The sequence below is a fragment of the Haliotis cracherodii genome, unplaced genomic scaffold, assembly GCF_022045235.1.
Source record: "Haliotis cracherodii isolate W230 unplaced genomic scaffold, xgHalCrac1.p SCAF_8, whole genome shotgun sequence".
Taxonomy (NCBI): Eukaryota; Metazoa; Mollusca; class Gastropoda; order Lepetellida; family Haliotidae; genus Haliotis; species Haliotis cracherodii.
The window spans coordinates 3234337-3259868 of NW_027266341.1; the positions used below are offsets into that span (position 1 = coordinate 3234337).

Genomic DNA, 25532 nt, shown 5'->3' on the forward strand with positions numbered 1-25532 from the left:
CCCGGATCTTCACGGGTTAATACACCAGCACATGCCAGAATCTCACAGAAATATCACATGTATTTCAAAGAAAACGATAGCTTGCTCTTCAAGGAACGGAGGTGATACTGACAGTGCACCAATCTATCCAATCTATCCAAATCTATCCGCAGGTCCATCTTAAAGTATTGGAGTTACGATCGCCTTAGCGTACGAAATCTTGAAATTTTTCTATGTTGCATTTGTGGATGTATGAATAATACCTCGATGGTGAGGCACATACTTTACCACGAAACTGTGACTGAGCAGTCCTTTTTCAAGTAAAGAATGTTTTGATATGTATATAATGCCAGCCCATGTCAATATTTCATTTATGATGTAGATTGTATATGCACGCGATTAATAAAGACGTTTTATCGTACTTTTTGTACTCTGTGTAATCCGGACCTCTGGGTAAACCGCATTTTTTATCGGTCCGAACCGAGCGGAATTCACTGTTATCTATATCTTGTATGCACTTGAATGATACTTGATAATTATAAAGGATATGATTACCGAAAAAAAAATCTGTATTCGTGTTTTATTGACTACAATGAGGGTTTTCTTGAATTAAACAGAAATACCATTTCTTTAATGAACATTTAAAGCATATATATAGCCCGTGTTTCAAATATTTGTATTCTGTTCTGATTGTATTATCATATGGTAGAGAAAATATTTGATTGTGGGGAGATATAACTTCAGACGGGTAAATGATAAATATATAACTTTTCAGTATCGTTTCTTTTCCTTTGGTAATTCAAGTTATGACAATACTCATTATTAGAAAGAAATTAAGACGTCAATTGCATTTACAATTATGTATCTTTCATGAATGCAGGCCCATAAATTGGCGTCTTAAACTGTAAACTCATAATAAAAAAACAGCTGAAGGTTTTAAGCATGACATTGTTGGCCGACTAAAGAGTGGGCTATGCAGAAACGGTTGATAAAATGCAGCAACGTGTCTCATACCAAAACATATGTATGTCCAAAAAATATGTATATCCAATGTTCTACATTGGATGTTCCTTGAAAAGCAAATGAATAATAATAAGGATCAATCCAATGTTTCATTTGAAAGTATAAACTAGTCAGCTACTTAATATAACCAACTTTTGTTGATGATGATGATTATTAACACCGCAACGCCATTTTGGCAATACGTAGAAATGTGGTTACCTCCCCTTGATGTTCGGTTATTTCCGTGACAATCCGGTAATTTGCGAGTGAAAAACAAAAATGGCCGCCTCTTGGATTGAGAAAGTTGGCGAAGTGTAAAGATGACTTCATATTCAAGTATTGGTAAGATATAATTGAAGATCAATGCGCTAGTTTTGAAGATTCGCCATTTATCTTTATTTTGAGTGTCATTTGTATTATTTTGAAGTCATATTAATTAGTAAAATTGGATTTGTTATAACCAACCGTCTCGTGCTTACGATTTTGCAAGTCTGTATTCTGATCACACTACCGCCTCGATTTTGTCGAAAAAGGTCCAGAAATCCGAGAATGTAAATTGTGCATAGTCAGTATTTTGAAAAACACATGTCGTATATATGGTTGTAGATATTGTTGCTTATGCAGCATTGACGACCCACATGATTTCTCCAAGCCAATATTAGCCTGCTCGAGAACCCCCGTGTGCTGACATTCTCTCATTGTTTGCGTTTCGGAAAAGAACGGTGAATAATTCGCAGTTTGTCACTATCAAACGTGTTCATGGACACGTGTGATGGTAGACTTTGTGTTAAGATTATTCTCATTTTCAAAGTTGAGAATAAATGTTTTCTGAATATGGATCATGTAAACTTGTCACTGATAGAAATTGTCACTAGACCTAGTCCTCTCATCCTTGCTATTTTATGCCGAACTGCCCAAGAGTTAGGTATGTAAGGACTTGTAGAAATTGGCGCTTTTTAAGGGTTTTGTATATGTTATCATTACAAGGACGGGTGTAATACAATTGTTTCTATCGCAGCATATACACACCTATGGCCTAATATACATTTGACAAAAATGCACACAAAGCATAATATGATCCAGTGAAATGAAACAAAATACACTGTTCTCCCAGCAATATATTGGTTATTCTCATTATTTCAAACATTATCAACTGGATAAATGTTTACCAGTATTATTGGTACTGTCTGATATAATGAACATGTAAGATGTTATGATTGTGATAACTGTTTGTAACAATAATAGTCTTAAAAATACAAGTTAATATTGATTCAGTTCATTATCTAAGTTCCTGAAATTAATAGTAGCCAGCATTAATACTACTGTTTTACCCAAATACATCAGAATTGACATACAAGTGCTGAACACTGCCACTATCATCCGCGGGTCCAAGACTAGTGGCAATACTGATGGACTAAGTTGTTTACATTCACAAGTTCCAGAATCTAGTTATTTTACACGAATCACAAGTCAGACTTGGGCCGAGGGCTAATATACTGAACAGCATTGAAAACACACCAGCAATAAATCTTGAAATATTACAAAAACAACTTGAGCAAAGACCAATTTTGATTAGAATAGACATAGACGGATTATTAAGAAAGATGACAAAGGAAACAGGAATACCACACAGTAATTACAATTACGTCATCAGTGTAAGGAAGACACATAGGGGTAAAATGAAAAGTCAATATCTGGTATGTCCGCCATTGGCAGCAACACAGGCCATGCAACGTCTTCTCATTGATCGAATAAGTCTGCGAATAGTGTTCTGGGGCATTCCACTCTTGACGTAGTGTATCTTCAAGTTCTCTCAGGTTCTGTACTTGCGGACGACATGAGAGGCGTTGACCCAGGTAATCCCATAGATGTTCAATTGGCGATAGATCGGGTGACAGGGCTGGCCATGGAAGCAGAGGCACATTATTGTTCGCTAGGTATTGTGTTGAAACGTGCTGTGTGTGCTCTTGCATTATCTTGCTGGAAGGTGTGCATATCCTGGTGCTGATGAAAGGATGGGATGACGTATTTGCCAATATGTTATTCCTGTAGTAAAGGGCATTAACTCTTCCACGACAAACATGGAGCTCTGTTCGATGGTTATGACTGATGCCGCCCCACACCATGATACTCTCCCTCCTCCTATCGATCTGTCTGTACAACGCAGTCATTGTGGTAACGTTCTCCACGTCGACGCCGCACTCGCAGTCAACCGACTCATCAGAGAACAGCACACCATGCCACTGCCACAATCTTCAATGACCGATGCCTTTTGGCCCAACTCAGACATTCATTTCGATGTTGATCAGTGAGCATGGGTCCAACATATGGACGTCGAGCACGTAGCCCTGCTGAGCGGAAACGTCGATGTACGGTGTCAGCACTGATCAATTCCGTCGGCCTTGTACGGTTGCTGCAGTCTTGGTAGCCCGAAGTGTACGATCTCAAAGATGCCGACGAACAATATGGCGATCCTGACGTGGTGTAGTTACACGACGTTGACACAGACGTGGTCAATCTCTGGTGGTTCTTGTCTGCTGGTATCTGCTCAGTAGCCTGAGGACTGTTGAATGATGACATTGAAACCGTTGTGCAACGACTCTACTTGACGTACCAACTTGAAGCATGCCCAAGGCACGTTCACGTTCCTCTGCTGTTAATCTTGGCATTTCTTGTGTCAGTACCCTTTACTTCTGCAGCAACAAGTGATGTGGCTTTTAGAAGTCTGTCTTTTGTAGCCCTATTCTGCATGCTTCCCTTGAAACAAAACACATTTTCCTTGATATGCACACAATATGATGCGTTTTGGCGATTTCGCTCACAAAATATTTAGGAATGTGTTTTGACGAGCGGTTCTTCTTCATGCTTCGTCCAGAACGTCGTATATTTCTCATTCACTTACATATTTTCATATGGCTTAAGCTCGGATAAAAATACATCCATTTTCATGGTGGTGCGTTTTCAATGCTGTTCAGTATATAATTGAACACATGGTGTCTACACCTGCTTACTCTGAAAAAGTCATAACTGTTCCAAGACACTGGGGACACCTTGGGGATTGCAGTCAAGAATGTGCCCCGAGTACCTCATGCTTGTAAGAGCCAACTAAAATGTGGGGATAAGGTGGTCTGTCTCAGCATTTGTGGTCAAATGTGGAGTGATGGCAAATCTTTCTATGCTAAGTAATAATGAGAACATTTAGACTATCTGTCAGTGACTCACAACAAATTTGGGATAGTCTGTACCCATGTGTTAAGGTATTTATAAAACACTTTTATGCAACAGTAGAAAGGCAACTTGCTCTTGCTCTAGTACTTACCACATGACTTGCCACACTGAAGCACATGTAGCATGTATTATCATGAATATATGTCTCTTCAGGCAAGTGACTTATTTTCAAATATGCCTATGTTCGGCATAGTCAGGCATGCTTTATGAAAATGTGTATGTTGACAATGCACAGTTCTTTTACTAAGAAGTCTGTTGCATGTCATATGTTAGTTGTTTTGAACATGTTTTAGATTATGATTAGAATGTATGTGTCATGGCACTGGAGTTTATTCAAGTTTGAGTTTCAGTTAGAAAATAGAATAGGTATGCCTTAAAAATTGCTCTCTGTGTAAACATGATAAACAAGATGTTTGCTAAAATGTTTTTCCTCATGACTAGGCAGTAGATAATACATTCTGCCATAATGCAACCAGGAAGTAATAATCGACAACAATTGATTATTCATCTATCACAAAAAAAGGGACTTGGGAGGCTGAGTGGTCAAAAGTTTTGTCCCTTAGCCGTTCCAGTATCAACTACCATGGATTCAAATACCAAATTAATCTCAGTTATTATCCTTGATCTATCGGCAACAACCTATGATAGTGGGTTTCAATGGAGTTGTAATTGTACAATTACAACCTCCGTCACATTCCGTCAACTTTGAGTTCCCGAAAACCATGATACAAATGAAATGCTGTTCAACTATGTCAAAGTGACATGAAACCCATGATTCACTCAATCTGATAATATAGATAATATAGGAAACCTGAAAAGAGAGTATACTCTGATGCTATAGAATTGTAATATTTGATTGATGTGTAATGCAGCCTGAGTGAGTTGGGTTTAACGCCCCTTTTATCAGTATTCCAGTTATGTGGAGTCAGCCTAATGTGGGAGGAAAGCCCGAAGTGATGCAGGTCTCAGACGTTTACCACTTTGGTGAAATCCACGAGCACAGGGATGGTAATGACAAACCTAGAAACATAATCAGGGTGAACCAGGATTCGAACCCGCAATCATAGGTTTCTGGCGTGCCCAAGGGACGCAACTCTGCACAGCAAATGCGGCGCCTCAGACGACTGGGCCACCTGTGTCCCCTAATGCAGCCTGAACCCATGCCATTTTTCAAAACACAACATTTTAACATGTATGTGGTAATTATATGAGTGCATGCATTTGTATGGCCCTGGGTAGAAAAACTGGATAACGTATAAAACGGCTGTCAAACTTTCATTGAAGGTTTTTTGATTGGTAAATTGGCAAGAACAGAATACACACTTTCTGTTTGATACATTGAGAGTGAAAGTTAAATCAACAATTAATAATGCAAGAGGGACTGTGATGTTATTTGGTCTGGGTGGGCTCTGGTCGTTCTGGCCTTCAAACTGTCAGCTGTTCAGTATAGATGAAACTTTGTCCCTTACAGTTGTTTCGTTCATGGCTCAGCAACCTTACATGACATTTCAGTATGACAACCTCTGCCACATGTGACTCATGACAAAACTGTGTTTCTCACTCAGAATTATGTCAATATCCAGGGTGTTCTCAATATTTAATCCCTGTTGAACACCTTAGGGATGAGCTCGATTGGTGTGTATACATATTCTAAGATGCTTTGCTAAAAGATCAAAGGCACACTTTTTGAGTTACGCCATAATGGCCTGACATTAGGGCTGCAACGATACAGGAAGGCCACGATACGATACGTATCTCGATATTCTGGTCACGATACGATACGTATCTCGATACGCAACTCTATGGAAAAAAAACATGAACAGAAAACATTACTCAAGCTTTTATTTGGTTCAAACAATGGACTTCAAACACCAGATATGATCAATGTTCAATCACAGCCTGAATGGTTCAGCATGAGGTTTTTTTTGAGAAATATCAAAATGTCAACATTGTCAGGGGACAGTGATGCCCTCTGGCCACTGACAATATCTCCTGCAGTGGAGAATACTCTCTCACTGGGAACAGAGGTGGCTGGGACTCCAAGATAATGTCTGACCAAAAGAGCCAAGTTAGGGAATCGACATTCATTGCCCTTCCACCATTCCAGGGGATTTGCAGTTAATGGAATACAGTCTTCGGTTTTATATCGTTGTATCTCATTTTCCACACAAGCTGATAGTGGTCTTGCCGCCTGAACATGTGTGATAAACACCTCTCCAAAAATTTCCTCCATGGCAGTTTTAATTTTCTTTTCACATGGTTCGTCAGGTTCGTGAGACTCTGGCCCACTCTCAGATTTCCCCTCCCTGTCAGTGTCAGACACAGATGGTAATGCTGGTAGTGGTGGGCTGTCAGGTTCAGCATGTAGAGCTTCATCAGGTTCCACTTTCACTCTGACTTCAGTCTGAAACAAGTTTTCAGAATTTAGATATACAAAATCTTCTATACTAAATGTCAGTTTTAATTTTTTTGTTTCTGAAGAAAATAGTCAAAGAAAATGTCAATGATTCAATGTTGTTTTTCTTCTAAAGAAGTGTTTTGAAGGAAATTGTAATCTAAACATGTATGCTTGTTTCATTTCCTAGGCTAAATATAAGCTCTCAAACATTTAGTTTGCTGCAATAATATTTAGATTTTCAGACAAAACATTTAATAAACAAATAAATACCTTCAACTTTGATGCACATGCCACTGCTTTCACTGTCAGTCCAGTAAAAACCTGAAGTCGTCCAGTTTCATCATGGTAAGGCAGGGACCTGAACCTGGGATCTAGGGCTGTAGCCTCCTGCAGGAACTGGTTGACATCAGGATCAGTGTATCTGTCCTTTAGGTCCTTTGTAATAGCAGCTTTCACACTTTTGATGAGAACTGAATCAGATTCCACAACAGCCATAGCTTTTAAAATCAGTTCCTTGAGTGGAAGAATCAGTGACACTGTTGGTGTCTTCTCACTGCACATGATAGTTGTGATTGTTTTCAATGGCTTCAGGACACGTGTAGCATCCTCCACACATCCCACATCCTCATCTGACAGTGTGACAAGTGAATCAACATTTTTTCTGACATCTTTGACTGTTAGTGTAGCAAATATTGCTGCTTGCTGCTCCAGATAGCGTTCCAACATGTCATAGCTTGAATTCCATCTTGTGGAAACATCTTGTATGAGTGTGTGACAGGGAAGTTCAAGAAGCAACTGTTTGGTTCTGAGGACAGATGCAGCATGAGAGCTTCTATGAAAGAAGGACACGACTCTTCTAACTCTCCCCAAAATCCTGGCCATCTGACTGACTTGCATTGCCCTTTGACTTGCTAAGTTTACAGTGTGTGCAAAACACCTAATGTGTGGGTTGAGACTTGGTGACTGCTTGACAGCACTAACAATGTTGCTTGCATTGTCAGTTGATATAGCAACATTTCCAAACCTGTCAATCTTCCATTCTGTTAAAGCAGATGTCAGTACGTTTGCTAGGTTAGTTCCAGTGTGGCTCTCGTGAAGGGGCCGTGTTTGCAACACAGGATTTTCCATTTGCCATTCTTCGCTAACAAAATGTGCAGTTATGGTAACATAGCTCTCGGTCGCACGTGACGTCCATCCATCAGTTGTGATAGCAACAGACGAAGCACCTTCAATTCGTTTCAAAACCTCACGTTTCGTGTTCTCGTACAGTTTAGGCATAACAGTATTTGTAAAATGTGTACGGGAAGGAATCTGATACCTTGGCTCGAGTGTGTTGACAAGACGCCTAAATCCCACATTCTCCACAACGGAATACGGTCGCATATCCAAAGCAATGAAAACACCAATGCTATTTGTGATCGCCCCAGCGCGGGACGATGCAGCCGGTAATTTTGATTTAATTACATCATGGAGATTAGGTTGACTTCCTGGCAAGGGTTTGGTGAAATCAACAACATGTGACTGCGTACCTTGAATAGAAGACGGAACCTTGCTACCGCCAATATCTATGTCCGAGTGATGGCGACGAAGATGAGTGGACATGTTTGTGGTACTACTCGTGTATTTCACACGAGTGAAGCAATGGCGACAGGCCGTTTCTTCTTTATTGACAGTTCGCAGTCCATCCCGATATAATACGGGAAATCCAAAATGGTCCCACACAGCTGACTTAAATGAACTGGGGGGCTTTTCCAGCTCGCATTTCTCGCTAATAAACTCGGCTGCTGCCATGTTTTCAAGTCGTTTGAAGCACGTGCCGGTCATCGTGACACGCGCTAAAGCCTTCTGGTTGGCTGTTCAGTGAATGTCAACCAATGAAACAATAGGATACATTCAGTTATGTTATACGACCTGTTTGATTGGTTAATACATTCAGCGAGCACACGGAGCAGTCAATCGCAAGGTAACGTAAACCCGGAAGAGACAACACAACATGTTCTGCCTACCTTACACGATCAGTTTGAAAAAATATTAGTATATTAGTTGTTTATGTTTCATAGTGTAGGGGGAGTGGAGGGAAACATCGTATCAGAGTTTATTAAAAATGTAAGTGGGTTTTGGGAGCAATGCGTTACGAGGGAAGCAAGGGAACTCTACTTAAGATTTGCGTTCCGTATCGTGGCGTATCGATATACACCCCCTCGTGTATCGTGTATCGTATCGTGGGTCAAGTATCGCGATGCATCGGAATATCGGTGTATCGTTTCACCCTTACCTGACATCATGACCCAGTTCGAATTACCTCCCCTAGTGAACCAATGTATCCTTGGTAACATTCTTCTCTTCTTAGTGACAAGCAAGATGGCGCATCTCCATCATATATTGATTGGCGAATAGTTTCTTTGGACTTGTGGAGTAATTGAATGTTATTACCTGGGAAGAAATATAGCAGTATTGCGTCAACATGGTCAACCATCTCAAATGCGCCAGGGTTTTCCCCCCACATATTCAAATCACTTTGTCAGCTAATTGGACTAATTGGCACTAGCATGACTAGTCCTTGTCAAACTGCCCAATAGAATGTTGCCCTTTTTAAGAGTTTTGGTATATGTTGTCATTATGAGGACTAGTGGGCTAGAACTGTTAGTTTCTATCGCTGTATGTCCATGTCACAGCAGCCACTAGTTGTCGGAGGCGGGCCTTGGTGCCGTAGAAATTATGTCTGTCTCTGGACACAGGCATGAGCAATCCTAGTCCTGAACCATGACTGTGGAATATATTTATTTTATGAAAAAATAATAATCTAGATATGCATACAAAAGCAAGTCTAGCCAGCTCAAGCTAGCATGCAGAGGGAATTTTTTTTATTTTTAGAGTCAAGAAGGGTATTGTGTAATATAAGATTTCAGAGACTAAATGTTAGTCTAGAGCAATCCTTGAAGAGTTTGAAAGCCGCGTGTACACCTGTTGTTCAGTGTAGGTCATTTACTATTTAACAACATGCTGCAGTCAAACACACAATAGTCACAATAATCTGTGATTATATAATATATGTGATCTGTAACACATGATGTAAATCAGCACACTTGGGACTCTGATGTACGTATCATCTGTCCCTTGTGAGTGAATGCTGACAATCCTGAAGGTCATGGCTTGGGGTAACTGTTTCTTCTCTCAAGACATAATCTGCAATTCCTCTTTGGCTATTCTCTGATTATATGTGTGTGTAAGTTAACTATGATAATGTTCAGCTTTTCATGATAAGTAACGGGTTTATGTTACCATGGTGAATGAACTAGGAATTTTTGTTATTAATTCTGTACAAGATAATGAACAGTATGTTACAGTTGAGGAATATAAATGTTCAAATGAACTTAAGATAAGTAAGACTAATAACTCAACATTTAACAGTGTTGTCAGCTGTAAACCTGTAAACATGGTTCACATGCTTCTCATCCTTCAGTCATTTATCAATTTAACATTGGTTGCCCTCTTAGAACATGTCTGGGATGAGATGGAATGACACCTATGACAGGACCAGACCCAGCCAGCTGTTTTCAATCATCTGGTGTCTTCAATAAGTCACCGCCACCTCGCCTGTATGAACATGATGAATGCAAATTGTGGTCACACCCAATATTGACATTATTAATTGAGTTGTTACCGAATATTGACATTATTAATTGAGTTGCTACCCAATATTGACATTACTAATTGAGTTGCTACCCAATATTGACATTATTAATTGAGTTGTTACCCAATATTGACATTATTAATTGAGTTATTACCCAATATTGACATTAATAATTGAGTTGTTACCCAATATTGACATTATTATTCAGTGTTAGCTGAAGAGCGCGTTTTTGTGTCTCAGACGCACAAAAATGAGTTTGAACGCACCTGTGTAACATGTGCGGGTCTCGTGAACTCAGTGACTGGGGCGTTATTAATTTCATATCAAATTGACACTGTTATCATAAATCAAAGATGTACGTCTTTGCGTAATGGTATTTGTTTCCAAACAAGACAGCGAAGCATGTTGATTAACACTTCCGTTTGCTAAACCAAACCAGTTTCATTATTCTCTATCTTTTAATGACAAATACCCAAACCGGTTTCTTGACCTATATCTATTTTCGGTTTTGCATGTATTAATGTTCGGTATGGTCTGTAGCTTTGCTTCAGCCAATCAGATGCTGCATATTAAGCAGGTCGGATATAGTCGTAATTCATGTAGCTTGATGATTGGTTGAAAATATCCCGACCTTGTGTCAAACTAAAAATAGCCAGGCACATCAAGGGTATACTTCAGAACATGGTAACAGTGACCCACGAAATCGAGCGACCGTGTGGGATGGTACGCTATGTTATCGCGGTAGTCAATTTATAATGGATCGTAATGGGTCACTCTTACATATATTAAATATGTGATTCACAAAATGTTGTTCATTGGATTGATCGATACTGATTTTCTTTACCGAGTTCAGTAAACAAAGTACCTCTCATTTGTGAATCTTACAGCAGTAAGTAAGGCTGTGTGTATTAGAATCTATATGGTTTACATCACTTCCTGTTTTGTATTTCGAGGGACTTTGTTTGGACAAATGGGTTCTTTTTCTAATCAATTTCGAATGGAGGTAGGGGTAATTCCACTTAAAAAACATCCCAGAAACTATCTGAAAAAAGTTAACGTGTGTACAAGTAGCTGTGACATACTGGTACGAGTCAATTATTCGATCATGCAATGAAATATATCATGCTTAGATTTGCATAAGTAAACAGTCGACTGGTTGTGTGGATTACGAGATTTATCGATACCGCGATACTGTATATGATAAAGAATAAAAGCAAACACTTGAATGTAAGCATTGTTTTTATTTAGCGGACTCTGAATATTTAGTTATTCTACAACAGACCTATCAAGCTGATAATAATTCAATCTCTTGTGAGTTATATTAAGAATTGCAAAACACATTTTGCCAGAACCATTATTAGTGTAACTGACATGTACATTTATAGCACCTGAAACATGTTAACTAGAGTTATCAAGGAAATGCTGGATCCTGAACATACTCTTACTAAAAAAATGTTTGATGTGCCAATTATGTTATGAGTCATTGATCACTGTCACAGTTACAACATGAACTCACTACTCAGAACAGTAGCATCAGAACAGCCATTGAACTTAACTGAATCCATAACTTCAAATCATTGGTAGATCTCGATAAAAACATTCACAAATGTCTGTCACAATGACTCCTTACCAATGGCTGATAACCCGTCTACTGCCTTTTCATTTACGAAGTTAGATATTAACATGGATAATTTTGTGTTAAAATATTCATTAATATCAAATGTCCCTTTTAAGAAATTGTTTGTCCCTTAATGTAAACCTCTTGGTTATGAGAGCAGGATGTGCCCTGATGTGAAGCTTTCTCTCACTTTGCCTGTTTGTTGATATTTTGCAGTTGCGAAAAGATGTCTGATTTTTCACAACCACTGTTTTCTGTTGTTTATGTTATAATAATTTTTTAATTTGAAGTTTACACGATAAACAGCTTTTCCATTGGACGAGAGGTCGGTGTGTATGAACGACACAATTTGACGTTTATACGTTTTTCATGAGACCGTGTTCTTGAAATGACGTAAACACTGACGGACTACTTCCACATTCCCGGGGAAACCTTTGGGAATTCCCTAGCACGAAACGAAATAAGCGTTCTTTCTGATTATTTAGAACCTTTATTCTTGGTCTCGGCGTTTCAGTATACATTGAGAAATGTCAGAGAGCGTGACTGCATGATTGTTCACGTTTTTATCCTCGCTGCGGCGTATCCTAATGAACAAACGAAGAAATACACATCTAAACTGTCGTAGTATCGACTCAATCCGTGCCTAGGCTGTCTCCAGCAATCTATGAATTAACCTTAGTGTCTGTTTGACACATCTTTATTCACCGTTCAATGATCGGCCAGTTGATCAGTGACCCAGTGTTACCCAATATTGACATTATTAATTGAGTTGTTACCCCATATTGACATTGTAAATTGAGTTGTTACTCAATATTGACATTGTTAATTGAGTTGTTACTCAATATTGACATTGTTAATTGAGTTGTTACTCAATATTGACATTGTTAATTGAGTTGTTACCCCATATTGACATTGTAAATTGAGTTGTTACAGCACCCATCTTTTAGGGTGTATCACTCTGTCTCCTCGTAACAGGTATGGGTTTTGTCAATAATTTGTTATGATAAAACATTGGTCAGACGATTGACCAAATATTATGTAGTTATTTTCAGTAATAACATTTACACGACTATATATGAATCACAGTTACTTTTTTGCTAGTATATATCAATTATAGAATCTTTTTGTTGAATATGATAAGAAAGACACTTGAGAACTTTGGGTAGGGTGGAATAGGACAAGTAACTGTTAACATGTGGAAGTTGCCTACTTGTTGATAGCAGAATAGGTTTGATAATCTCATCTACAGATGATGAAATATTTACAATTACAGTCACAGCATTAGGAATGTCAGAGGGAAACAATTTTTTATTTTATTGCAAGTTGAAAAATATCCCAATCTGGCTGAAATGAAGTAGAAACTTTCAAATGCCACATCAGTTCACAGATGTCGAAGTCAAATATTTGCTGCTTGTCATGTGGAATAAGTAATTTCCCTGTCTCCTTATCTTAATGAAATTGTAAGCATCCTCTTGAAACTTGTCATGAACATGTGATAAAGAATTTAGAGGTTTCCATGGTTACAGAGAAAAGTATTCACTGAGTCCAGTTTCCATAAGCTTGCAGACTTTTTACAGTTGCCCAAACTACACTTTATCAAGCATTATGGTGTTTATAATTCTGTACTTCCATAATGCTGTTTATCTGTTTGTAGATGTAATGTGGTAATGTGTATGTCTGATGTGTTCATGTTCAGTTTATTCATCATAATTAGATATGTAATTTTGACTTGAAAGAAAAGGTCATGCGATTGATTGTCTGTTTTTTGGGGGCAGTGGTGAAAATACCTGCTTTAATTGATCATCTATATCATGTGAAACAAAGCCTTCTTTGGAAAGGACTTCCTTTGTGTTGAAACATGAGACTAATGTTGACATACCTGAAGGAAGTATGAAATCAACAGGGTTATGTTACTTAAATCTACCTGATAGCTAGCTGTTTGTCCAGTTCATATCAACATTACTAAACTGTATGTAACTGTCAGTATTTTGGTTGGCTAACAATGATTAAATCATTCAGTGATAGAAATTAGCATCTGCCCTATAGTCCTTACCAACCTGCCCAATAATAAGGTAGCATAAGGACCAGGAGAAATTTGATACTTTTAACTGTTTTGCTATATATATGATTTCATTATGGCCTGTATAATGACTAGTGGACAAAAATGTCAGTTTCCACCACTGTCATTGTATTTAGCAACTGATAAATTGCAAACATGTAGGCCAGTCCACACTCAAACTACTTTTATCACTGAGATGTCTCATGCATTTTTTACCCTTCCACAGACAAAAAAACAACAAACGGAATTGGGAAACCAAACAAAAAATGCCAGTAAGGTCTTGACATTGGCATCATTACCTGCTCATAAAATTGAAATGCAGGTTGCCAGGATACATAGCAGGTTGCCTCATGCACCAAGTAGGTAGGATACATACCAAATTCTCTTTTGTGCCAGGTTGCCTGTCTCATACACAAGCACCAGGTTGTTAGGATACGTACCAGTTTGCCTGTCTCATACACAAGCACCAGGTTGTTAGGATACGTACCAGTTTGCCTCATATATATTCATATCTGCACCAAGTTGCTCTGACACAAACATGGTTACTATGATACACACAAGCTTGTCAACATTTTCTGTAGTAGTGGCCGTTTCGGGCATCTTGTTCATCTTGTATTGTCTTTGAGGATCTCTACTTCCCTCTTGAAGTTCCCTGCCCCACCTATTATCAGTGGCAAAGGAAGGAGCATCATGTCCACATGGATGGTGGCTGTTCCAAGGATACACACCAGGGTGCTGGGCTACGCATAGGGCACGTTGCAAGCGACGAATCATTTAGAATAGAGGAAGCAACTTAATTGCTCCTCCCAGGGTCTGCAACAGCTCAAAAAGCTTGCGCACTCTTCCAAAATGGCAACGTGAAGAACAAAATAGAAGAAGCTTGATTTTTTTATTTGGTTTGTTGTTTAACGCCACCCTCAGCAATATTCCAGCTATATGACTGCGGTCTGTAAATAATCTAGTCTGGGCCACACAAACCAGTGATTGATATCATGAGCATCAATCCATGCAATTAGGATCGACGACATGCTTCAAGTCAGCGAGCCTCACCACCCGATCCCGTTAGTCGCCTCTTACGACAAGCATAGTCGCCTTTTATGGGTTGCTAAAGACCTATTCTACCCCGAAGCTTCACGGGTCGAAGAAGCTTGATGACGAGCCCATGAATTTATGACTATTGATGACTACTTTGAAGATGTAGAGCAGACTGGGGATGCTGGGATGTTAGCTGCATTTGCCCATTTACCAGTTGACCCAGTCAAGAATTTCTTGTTCTGTTCTTGTTCATTTATGTCAAATTTATGTCAGCCGCCATTTTGGTTTGAGAGCGAAGTGACGTCAGCCATCAATTAGTGAGATTGCAAGCGACTGAAAATTAGCTCCTCACTGTACATTGCTTGCAAGCGATTGTTTTTTTATAACGCACTCAATGTTGACAGGGTTTATATGGCAGGTTGCTTGGATATGCACCAGGCTGCTTGGCTACACATGGTTGCTGGGATACATTCCGTGTTGCTAGGATAGATGCCAGGTTGCTTGGATACACACCATGGCCATGTTCCACAAAGCGATAGTGGCATTGCGACTGTCGTAAGTCTATGTTGAAGTGTAGAACCTACGATCGTTGTAGCAATATGATCGTTTTGTGAGAAGGGGCCCGGGCTGCTATGCTACATGGGTTTGCAAGATATATATCCCTGGTTACTCAGATAAATGGCAGATGGATACATTACATGCCAGACTGCTTGGATACACACCAGGCTGCTAGGCTACACATGGTTGCAAGTTATTATATACCAGGTTCCTGGGATACATATAAGAGTATATATATCAGGGTGGCCAAGTCGTCTATGGCGCCGCGATTCGCTGTGCAGAGTTGCCTCCCTTGGGCACGCCAGAAACATATGATTGTGGGTTCGAATCCTGGTTCGCCCCCATTATGTTTCTAGGTTTGTCAGCACCATACCCATGCTCTTGGGTTTCACCGAAGTGGTAAACGTCTAAGATTTGCATCACTCCGGGCTTTCCTCCCACATTATGCTGACACGCCGTGATATAACTGGAATACTGTTAAAAGGGGTGTTAAACCCAACTCACTCACTCACTCACATATCAGATTGCTAGGAATCACTCCAGATTGCCAGGTTATTCAGTGAAACCCTGTTGATATTTTCAGGACAATTCCAAGTATTCCCACTGAAATTACCAGATTAACTCTGTTTGTACTGAGTGGTTCCTGATCTATAAATATTTCTGCTTTGCTTGGCATTCTTACTTTTGTATTCTGTAAAAGAGATGAAAGACTGTCAAGATGTTTGATGTCTGCACAGTCTCTCCAGTTGCATAAGAATAGAGTGGTTTCTTTTTGCAGCTGACATGTGTTCAGAAAGATATGTCATTGTTTTTTTGTTTACTAAACTTGAAGCCACCTGATGTTGAAGGGGATATAGTAGCGAGCTTCCTCCTTCTGTCCACCTGTGTCATGTAGATGGTCTTTATCCATCACAACTCAAGTAACTCAAAACCTGATGAGGATATCACCAAGAAACGTGACACACATACACATCAACTTGAAGTGTTATAGAAAAGGAATAGTTGACATTATGTGCAAGAAAGGCTACCTTGGTTGAAAAAAATGCCTGTTGTCATATGTATCATGTTAAAGCACCTATATTTGATGCATGGAAACTCAATACTAGACATGTAAAGGAGAATGTTTCCATCATAAAAGAGAATAACTATTTAATCTAGCTTGGCAACAAGAACATTTTTACTCAACTTGCATCAATTATGAACAAACAATGGCAATATTAACATGATCATATTTCAACTTCTTTTCATCCTGCACTTTACAGTTGTTTTATCAAGCTTTTGTTATTGCTGGTATGCTGAAGTTCTAACATTTCAAGGGATGCAGTATGTTCTGCGTCCAACCTCAACATTTGTGCTTTGCGTCAGACCCTGCATCTGATAACTAAATGCTTCTGTGGAGAGTGGAAGGCTAGAGGGTTGAGCCTGACACCACCTGCATCATACCATAGGATGTACAAATACAAGATAGTGCTTGTTGTTAGCTTCAGCATTAAGAGGCTAGGGGCGGTCGGGTAGCCTAGTGGTTTAAGCGTTCGCTCGTCACGCCGAAGACCCGGGTTTGATTCCCAACATGGGTACAATGTGTGAAGCCCATTTCTGGTGTCCCCCGCCGTGATATTGCTGGAATATATCTAAAAGCGGCGTAAAACCATACTCACTCACTCACTCATTAAGAGGCTAGAACAAGGTCTGGTCGGTTTGCAGTCAGTATGATCTGTCAGAGTGGGGCATCCATGTTAGAGCTGTGGCAGGGCACCTCAGTAGGCAAGCAGTACGAAACCAGCATAAGTACAGACATGCTTGCACAACGCATGCACAGGGTTTTTCCTTGACTAACAAAAGTGGCTATCCAGGGGACGCCCAATAATTAATTTTAAGGGTCTTTGCAGGCAATATGAGGGTCCTGTAAAGTAATGAAACAGTGTATTTTACTGTAAAAATACACTGTATGTTTTGTTAATTGCTTTAAATCCTGGAATGAATCAATGGTCATGTCGACAGTGGTCATGACTGTTGAATGAAATGACGCCAGCTCTTGATGTGCTGTAGGTACAATAAATATTTTTGTATTCTATTCCTGCACCAGATCTCAACGTTTGTGCTTACTGGATACACATGTGTGCATTGCGCAAAACCCTGACTGCTTTTGAAAAAAGTAGCTAAATTAATTATTTGTGACTAAAAGCCATATAGGACCCAGTCCTTTGGCTCCCTGTAAATTGAATTGGGTAGATACAATTTTCAGGAAAATTAGTTCATTTAAGGCACCTTTAATCACTAAACTGCTGTTCATCTCTCCATGAATTAAACTAATTAAGTGTTCATTATTGATGTGATGAGTAGTTACACAACCGTCCCATACAAGGCATAATATTGATCGTGTTATAACTATAACTTCAAATAATGTAAAGAGCGTAGTAATCAGCACATATACAATAACATTCTTTCAATTATTTCAAGTATATCACGGCTTTCATGTTTCTATTTCTGTGGCCAGGACATCACAGATCCTGAAGTCCAGGAGGCATTAGATGCTGGCTACAAAGAGATTTTGTCATGACTTCCATGTCATTAAGTGAGCGCAGAACAGAAGTCAAGATGATTATGTACTATTTTCATAGAGCATAATGTGGACATTAGATTGATAAATGTTTGTGTCTGTTATCAGGTTCAATCATGAGCAATAGATGGTGAAGTCAGGTGAAATATGTCTTCTTATGCACGTTGCGATCAGGATGAGTATTTAAGCTAGAATCTAGTTGTGTTGTGTTGTGCCTGTCTGGAGAGCGGAAGGTCAATGGTTTGATCATACCAAAAGACATTAAGAGATGGTACTTGTGTTGGCTGATAGTGGTTGGCTCAGAGTCAGTTTACACTGTGTGTGGGTCTGAGAGTAGCACTCACTCACGCACACTGCAAGTGTTCAAGATCCTTGAATGCAATGATAAATTTCACCTCACCTCCACCTGTTTACTTAAATGCATATACAACTACAAGTCATTACACTTGTCATCTATGCATCCATACTACCTCCTTTGCACACCAGTAACCATTATGAAAAGTCAACTTTACCCTGTCTGCTTGCCTCCTTCAACATCTTTATTACCAGGATTTCATGGAACCTGAAACAACACTGCTTCCTCGAACCTGTCCCAGGCTTCAGACGTCAGGCACAGTTTCGAACTGATTAGTTGTAATAAGTCATACTTTTTTCCACTCTTGAAACTGATATATATATATATTATATCTTTATATGTTATTGATAGGACATATTTCCGAGTGTAGAGGCAGATATAGGTATTATTACAGGTTTGAAGTGTATCACAATATTGTATGATGCCAAAGGCCATATTGTGATATGTATCACCCCATATGTTGTATAATTCTAAATTTTGAATTCAAAAGCAATTTGAAATGCCAGTGTATGAATTTAAGTTTATAATTGGAACAAAACAAGATGGTGGTACAACGTTATGTTTACTAATTCAATAGATACGCACAATGCATGTTCAAGATGAACACTCCAGGTAAAGTTCTTAACTAACAGTAAAATAACACATGATAAAAATCGCTATTTTCCAAGCATTACAAAAGAATATTTAGGACATAACCATACTGTGTTTTCAATGAAGATCTAGATTACCTGTAGATTTAACAATGCTAAATTGAATTTGGAACCGAATGCGCAGAGTGTGGTTTCAAATGTTAAATTTAGCGCGGTAAAATCTACAGGTAACCTAGCTCTACATTGAAAACACAGTATGTTTATCTCCATTCTACCATGACTAAATAAAACGTGAACTCTTTAGTGTTCGCAAATTTATTGAGTGAAGCGGCATGGGTTGAGTCCAGTGTTAAGAGTGGGTTATCGATCTGAATAACGGAATCACCGAACAAAATATGGCACTGTATATGCTCAAGCAGTTTGTTTAGACCTTAATACTTCACTTGAACATATGACAGGCATTGAAAGCATATAAGTACGGCAACTTGGTAAGGTGACATGAGGTGGGCATCCCTGAAGAAAACAAAGCAAGCTTTGCAAGGCTTTCGCTCTACGTCACACGTCACCATTGTGACATCATATCGCTCGTTGTGACACATTACAGTCGTATATAGAAAAGCACCAAAATTCCAAGCTCTCTGTTGTCTCCAAAAAGTAAATACGTTCCCTTTTTAGATTTCTATCATGTTTTCTGCACGAAATATATTGCCACACATCCTTTAAAGATTGTAGTAACCGCATCTGTTTATTTTGAAACCTCTGATTTTAGATATAATTTTTTAAATATGCTTACTGATAATGACTGAAAATAGTACTATTCTATGAATATTAGCTTCCGCGGTGATGCGTCTGTCAAACCAGCTGTTTCAATAAGAAGGGGTTTATTGTGATTAATTAGCCTCTGATTGACCAATCAGAATCAAGTAAATTCCAAATTCATGGTAGAATGTGATTTATTATCCAAAACTGGTTCCCACAGGAGATATGGCTTGAAGATATCCCTGCAATGAAATTGCATCACAATGCCTTGCATTGTGACGTCATGGGTTACCATGACGTCACAATCAAATGACGTCACTAATGGCTCTGCTACTGAAGCTGTTAGCAGTACATTTTACACTTAGACACTGCTTATTACTGTCTACAAACTGGCAAGCCTCAGAGTTTTTCCACTTTTATCAACGAGTGTTGATGAACTTCATATCAAAAGACACTTGGGTGAGATTCACTATACGTATCATGGATATTTAAGAGTGAACCTCAATTTTCAGATATACTGGAAATCCTGCACACCTTTAGACATGACGGCTGTGTAGATGTGATGTTTGTGTGGGTGTAAGCTGTGAAACGTGATTGTGGCAAATGACCAGGCTGAGTTGTTATACAATACATCTTTGTAAGCACATGCAGCTTTGATATTTGTTACACTGCTTTGAAAACAAAGCAATAAACATTAAGTCAGTTTCATGTGATACAATAATCCCGTTACTCTTTCTAATATGTGAGTTCAAGCAGGAAAAACACATTGAAAAGGTGATCGGTATGTTTTGCAAGATTCTTGACGTGAAATGATAGATCATGGTACACTAGCATTGTCCATTATCACCATGAAACAATCTGGGCCCACTTGCACAAAACGATCTTAGGGCTAAGACTATTGTAAGCCTATGCTAAAGTATGGGCATTATGGGAGTTACGATCATCTTAGCGTTAAGATCGCTTTGTGCAAGTGGGCCCTGGTGTTGTCAGGTTATTGCATGGCGCCAAGAGCTGTGTTCTGTATCTCTTCTTGAAGGTACATGGGGGAAATACATACTTCGTCAATTTACTCAGTCATGTTTGAGTTTAACGTGAAATTTATGCTTTGTACACATAATAAAAGATATGAAGTGTATTAAAGACACCTTGAACATGTTGAATTCCAGCATCTATGGTTTGACAGTTTTGGGAGGGAAACATGCTTCTTTCCTGCACTTGATTCTATTCAACAGTTATCATGGTTCAGTCAATTCCTATCCTTGTTTGTTGAATCATGTTTAAGCACCATGCGTTATCATCAGAATGATGACGACTAATTAGTATAAGACGGAGGTTATGAATGTTTGCAGAATGTATTCATCAGGAACATGTATACTGACTGAGGGACAAAGTAGAAAAGTTGCGGTACCCTTTCTGTGTTTTTGAAGATTTTCAGGTTTAGGAAGCATTAATGGAATTTCTAAGTACATGCGTATGCGTATGAATATGAAAAGTGGCACATTTTCACACAGTATTTTACAGATGTCAGTAGGAATGTATTACTGTATGAATGTTTTTGAATATGCTTTGATACTCAATGTGATGAACGAGGCCTTGAACAAATACTGTGAAGAAAAAATAAACACTCCCTTCACCATCGATAAACCGGACATTTAGTGGGTTTCATTAGCTAATTAATACATAGACATGATAGATGCGTAGATATTTAATCATTTTCAAACTTTTAACCAAAATATTTTTGAAAGTTTCAAACATTCCTTCTCATGTGGATTTTCAATCAGTCAGTGCAATTTTTTCAAAATGGAAAAAAATGTTTCAATGCGGCACATTAGAACAAAAGTGTTAACAAGGGGAATTTGACTAACTCCATATGCGTTATTTATTGACAGTAGATTTGTGAAAATGACACAGATGTGTTGAAAATTTACTATTTTTTGCGATGTTGCAATTGCTATGGGCATGGGGTAATCCAAAAATATTTTATTTCAATTCTTTTAACATGATGTTTCAGAAGGACATATATGTCCCTCTGGCACAGCAACTGCGTTTTGTGTAGGGACATATTATATGTCCAAATGGCATCCAGGGGGGGTTAAGGGTCTTAAACAATGATGGGTCAGCTCAGAGTCAGTATCCAGTGTCACTATATTAGTACAATAATCTTGAACACAACGTTGAACCCCATTTCACCTCACCCACCTATTCCAACCTAGATCTTCATGGATTTACAGCAGATATGGGATCCTGAGGAGTGAGGACCTATTCTTGCCAGGAATCCTCCCCTCAGTGGTATCAATACAATATGAGGATACAGTCAGTGTTGATACCATTCTTAAAAAACAACAACTTAACATGCATACTATTTTCAGATTCCAGCTGGTATTTGCAGAGACCATATATGGGTATATGGTTTCTGGTATTTGTTGTCCATTTTGATGATGATGATGATGATGATGCTAATGATGATGATGGGGGTCTTTAGATGAGGCATCATCAGAAATCTGTTTGGAAGAATATTCAGAGGATTGCCATTTGTTGGAAGTAAACAGTTTATTAACAATGTATATATTTTATCTGATGGAACAAGCAGATGATATTGGGAATACTTGTGTGTCCTCAGAGCAAGTTGGGCTACTACCAGCGGAGAATGGCCAGACGCAGAGTGGATATTAACACAGCAACAGTCAGCGAGCTCGAGACACTAGTGGGTGTTGGCACACGCAAAGCTGAAGCCATTGTCAAGCACAGAAAGGTAAGTACAGCTGGCATATACCAGCTTTGTGTTGTTGTTAATGAAATTCTGTTTCCTATGTAGCTGAGAGGATATCCTAGGGCGATGACATGTTTGTCAGTTGAAAAACGTTTTCTCTAACACAAAATATTTGGAGTTCAATTTCATCAATTAGCTTTCTTCCAGCATGTTCTTGTTCATTTGAGAAGACGTTTAAGTTTATCCTCAAATGCAATTATTTTTCAAGTCAACATGGTTGCTGTTACATTCTGGGTCAGCTAGTATTTCATATATGACCTATTGTTTCTATAATAACATGTACAAGACAAAAACAACAACATTTTACTAGACTCAGACTGCAGACTAGTGGCTTATGTGGAAAACTGTAATTAACCTGATATTCAATTCTTAAGGTGCCAGTTCGTGAACAGTGTAGCTGTGTGCAACCTTGAAGTTCCATCTTGTCCGTGGGTCTAGTTCTTTGTCAGGCTTACAAGTCCTATGAACCAGTTTCCCAATCAGCCTTAGAAAAAAGAACGCAGTCATCACATCAAAATAGTGTATGATTTTATTAAACTACCTGTCATATCATTCATTTATTAAATTTATCACATTTCACAATGACTCAAATACGTTTTTCATTTTAATTTATCGTATTTTATCAATATTTTAAAAAATATTCACTATTTTCTGCAATGTTGTTGAAAATGATATTCTCCGACACAAGCTTAGACATACCATGTCAAAAAGCAAAATAAAGATGTTTCAATCAACTAGAGAGCTTTAAATATAATATTTTATGAAGTAAAAAATAAGATCAACAGAAATCTATCTAAAAGTTGTCAAACTAATCTAAGTTATAATTTCCATCTTCTTGTGCAATCACATGTAAGTCATATTACATCTTTCGTAGCTTCGATTTATTGGACACAATGTTTAATTCCCAAACCTAGCATGATACATCCACGAAGTTCCATAAGTTAAGTAATATAGATCGTGATTTGCTTCTCAAAACGCTTAGAATAACATGATTTAACCAAAACCTTTCATCAAAATCTGAAACTTATCTTACACGAGGATGGTACCATTACTGTAATGTGATTACTGATTTATTAGTTCATGCCAATCACAAACCTTGAAGCAGATTTTAGCAAGAAAGCGTAATTAGAAACCATTTTCTATCCAGTAAAATCGCATGTTACAGCTACGAAAAGACACCAGGGTAAGTTACTATCATGTAGGTGAATATCTAAGCTGTCTATTAATGCCTGACATCAAAGGCTCATATGCACGTGTAATTCATACGAAGCTTCGGAAAGGGAGGTATTTCCTCATGTTACTGAGCGGACAGCAGCTGTCATCGGCAAATGGGTAATGTCAGATACTATTCATCATTCTTTTTTAAAACACAATTCAATCACGTATAGAGTGAAAATAAAAACGAATGAGGTTAGTGGATTTTATGAAATCTTATGTTTGCCGAAAATTATCAAATTTTCGCTTCCGTTGTCCTCAATCTGGACATAATGAATGTGTTAGCTTACATTTTTTTATTTACAACAAGCTTAATAAGTTGTATATGCATTGATGTGATAAACATAAGTTTCATATGTATAAATAGTAGGATTAGACCTTTCAAATGGTGTATAACATGCAGTTGTAAAGATGTATTATAAGCAGATAATACCCTAATGCTGGCTTCATCTACCATACAAGAGTCTCTGGGAACTCAGTTTGTCACAGCAATAAAAGTTTCTGGTTGACTGGCGTTGAATATCTTTCCAGAGATACTCCAGGTGTTTATTCCTGGCTTCCAAATGTCTCAGAAGGAAAATCCCCCCTCATTAATATTTGGAAGCAACTTTCTGATACATAAACATGATAAAGATCATTCCCTTTTCTCATGGAGAACTGTTGGTCATAGGATCAGCTGAAATAGGGATCTGTTCATCATAAGAGCAGCTGAAATAGGGATCTGCTGGTCATAGGAGCAGCCAAAATGGGGATCTGTTGGTCATTAAAGCAGCTGAAATAGGGATCTGTTGACCGTAAAAGCAGCTGAAATAGAGATCTGTTGGTCATAAGAGCAGCTAAAATAGGGATCCCAGCTTTATTTTGGGAATCTTACTGTGCATTGTGTGTGTTCATTATACCCCGTTTACGAAGTAAGTCGGGGGTATATAGCATTCCGTTTCTCTGTCCTTCCGTCCGTCCGTCCGTTCTTCCGTCTGAGCTTTTGTACGGCCCATAACTTTTTAACCATGCACCCTAGCTTCACCAAACTTGCTACACACATTAACCACAATGAGTACTTGTGCCTTTTGTTAGTTTGAAGATTCTGAACTTTTTAATTTTTGCCGTTTCCATGGACACATTAAGAAACTTTTAGGGTGGGTGTTTTTTACGGCCCATATCTTTTTAACTATGCATCCTAGCTTCATCAAGCTTGCTACACACATTAACCACAATGAGTACTTTTGCTAGTTTGAAGATTCTGATTTTTTTATATTTTTGCCGTTTCCATGGAATCATGGTGAAACATAAATTTTGGGTAGAGTTTTTGTACGATCCATGTTTACAATATTATGTATCCTAGCTTCAGCAAACTTGCTACATTAACCACTATGATTGTTTTTTATCCCCTGCCCAACAAAGTTGGCGGGGGATATAGAAACGGGCTCCGCCCGTCACGTTTCGTTTCTGGAGCATAACTCATAAACCGTTCAATATTTTTTCATCAAACTTTGCAGGTCTGTCACCTTTTGCTATTTAGAAATTTTAGAATTTTTTATTTTCTACGTTTCCATGGCCATGATGGCAACAAGATGGACTTAGGTTCCAAACTCTTCTTATTTTTTACAATTTCCATGACAAGTTCCACCTCGGTTAAAAAAGGTTAGGGTTTGTTTAGATTAAATTATGTCATAAATTCTGCAACAGGGTCAGGGGATATAGCCAGATGGAAATTATTAATTTATTGATTTTCTTATATGATATTGTTCCATTTTTTATGTGTTTTTATATCA

The 25532-nt window shown here is 38.5% G+C and overlaps 2 protein-coding genes across 3 annotated transcripts in view; one reads left to right on the top strand and one right to left on the bottom strand.

Annotated features, from left to right (window-relative positions):
• The window catches only part of LOC139450736 (F-box/WD repeat-containing protein 7-like), a 51954-nt gene that overhangs the window by 854 nt on the left and 25568 nt on the right, over positions 1 to 25532 (top strand). The window contains exons 1-2 of one of the 2 annotated variants that reach the window (XM_071232552.1): positions 1237 to 1323; positions 22396 to 22527. In XM_071232552.1, coding sequence (XP_071088653.1) covers positions 22423 to 22527 — 105 coding nt within the window. In that variant the 5' untranslated portion in view covers positions 1237 to 1323; positions 22396 to 22422. Of the gene's footprint in view, positions 1 to 1236; positions 1324 to 22395; positions 22528 to 25532 lie in introns of those variants that run through there. The other variant, XM_071232553.1, reaches the window with a different exon arrangement.
• LOC139450289 (E3 SUMO-protein ligase ZBED1-like) lies at positions 5807 to 8431 on the bottom strand. Its single transcript, XM_071231968.1, has 3 exons — positions 6878 to 8431; positions 6422 to 6613; positions 5807 to 5872 (listed from the first exon to the last, which is right to left on the bottom strand). Exons 1-3 carry the CDS (start codon positions 8429 to 8431, stop codon positions 5807 to 5809), a joined length of 1812 nt encoding a protein of 603 aa, XP_071088069.1.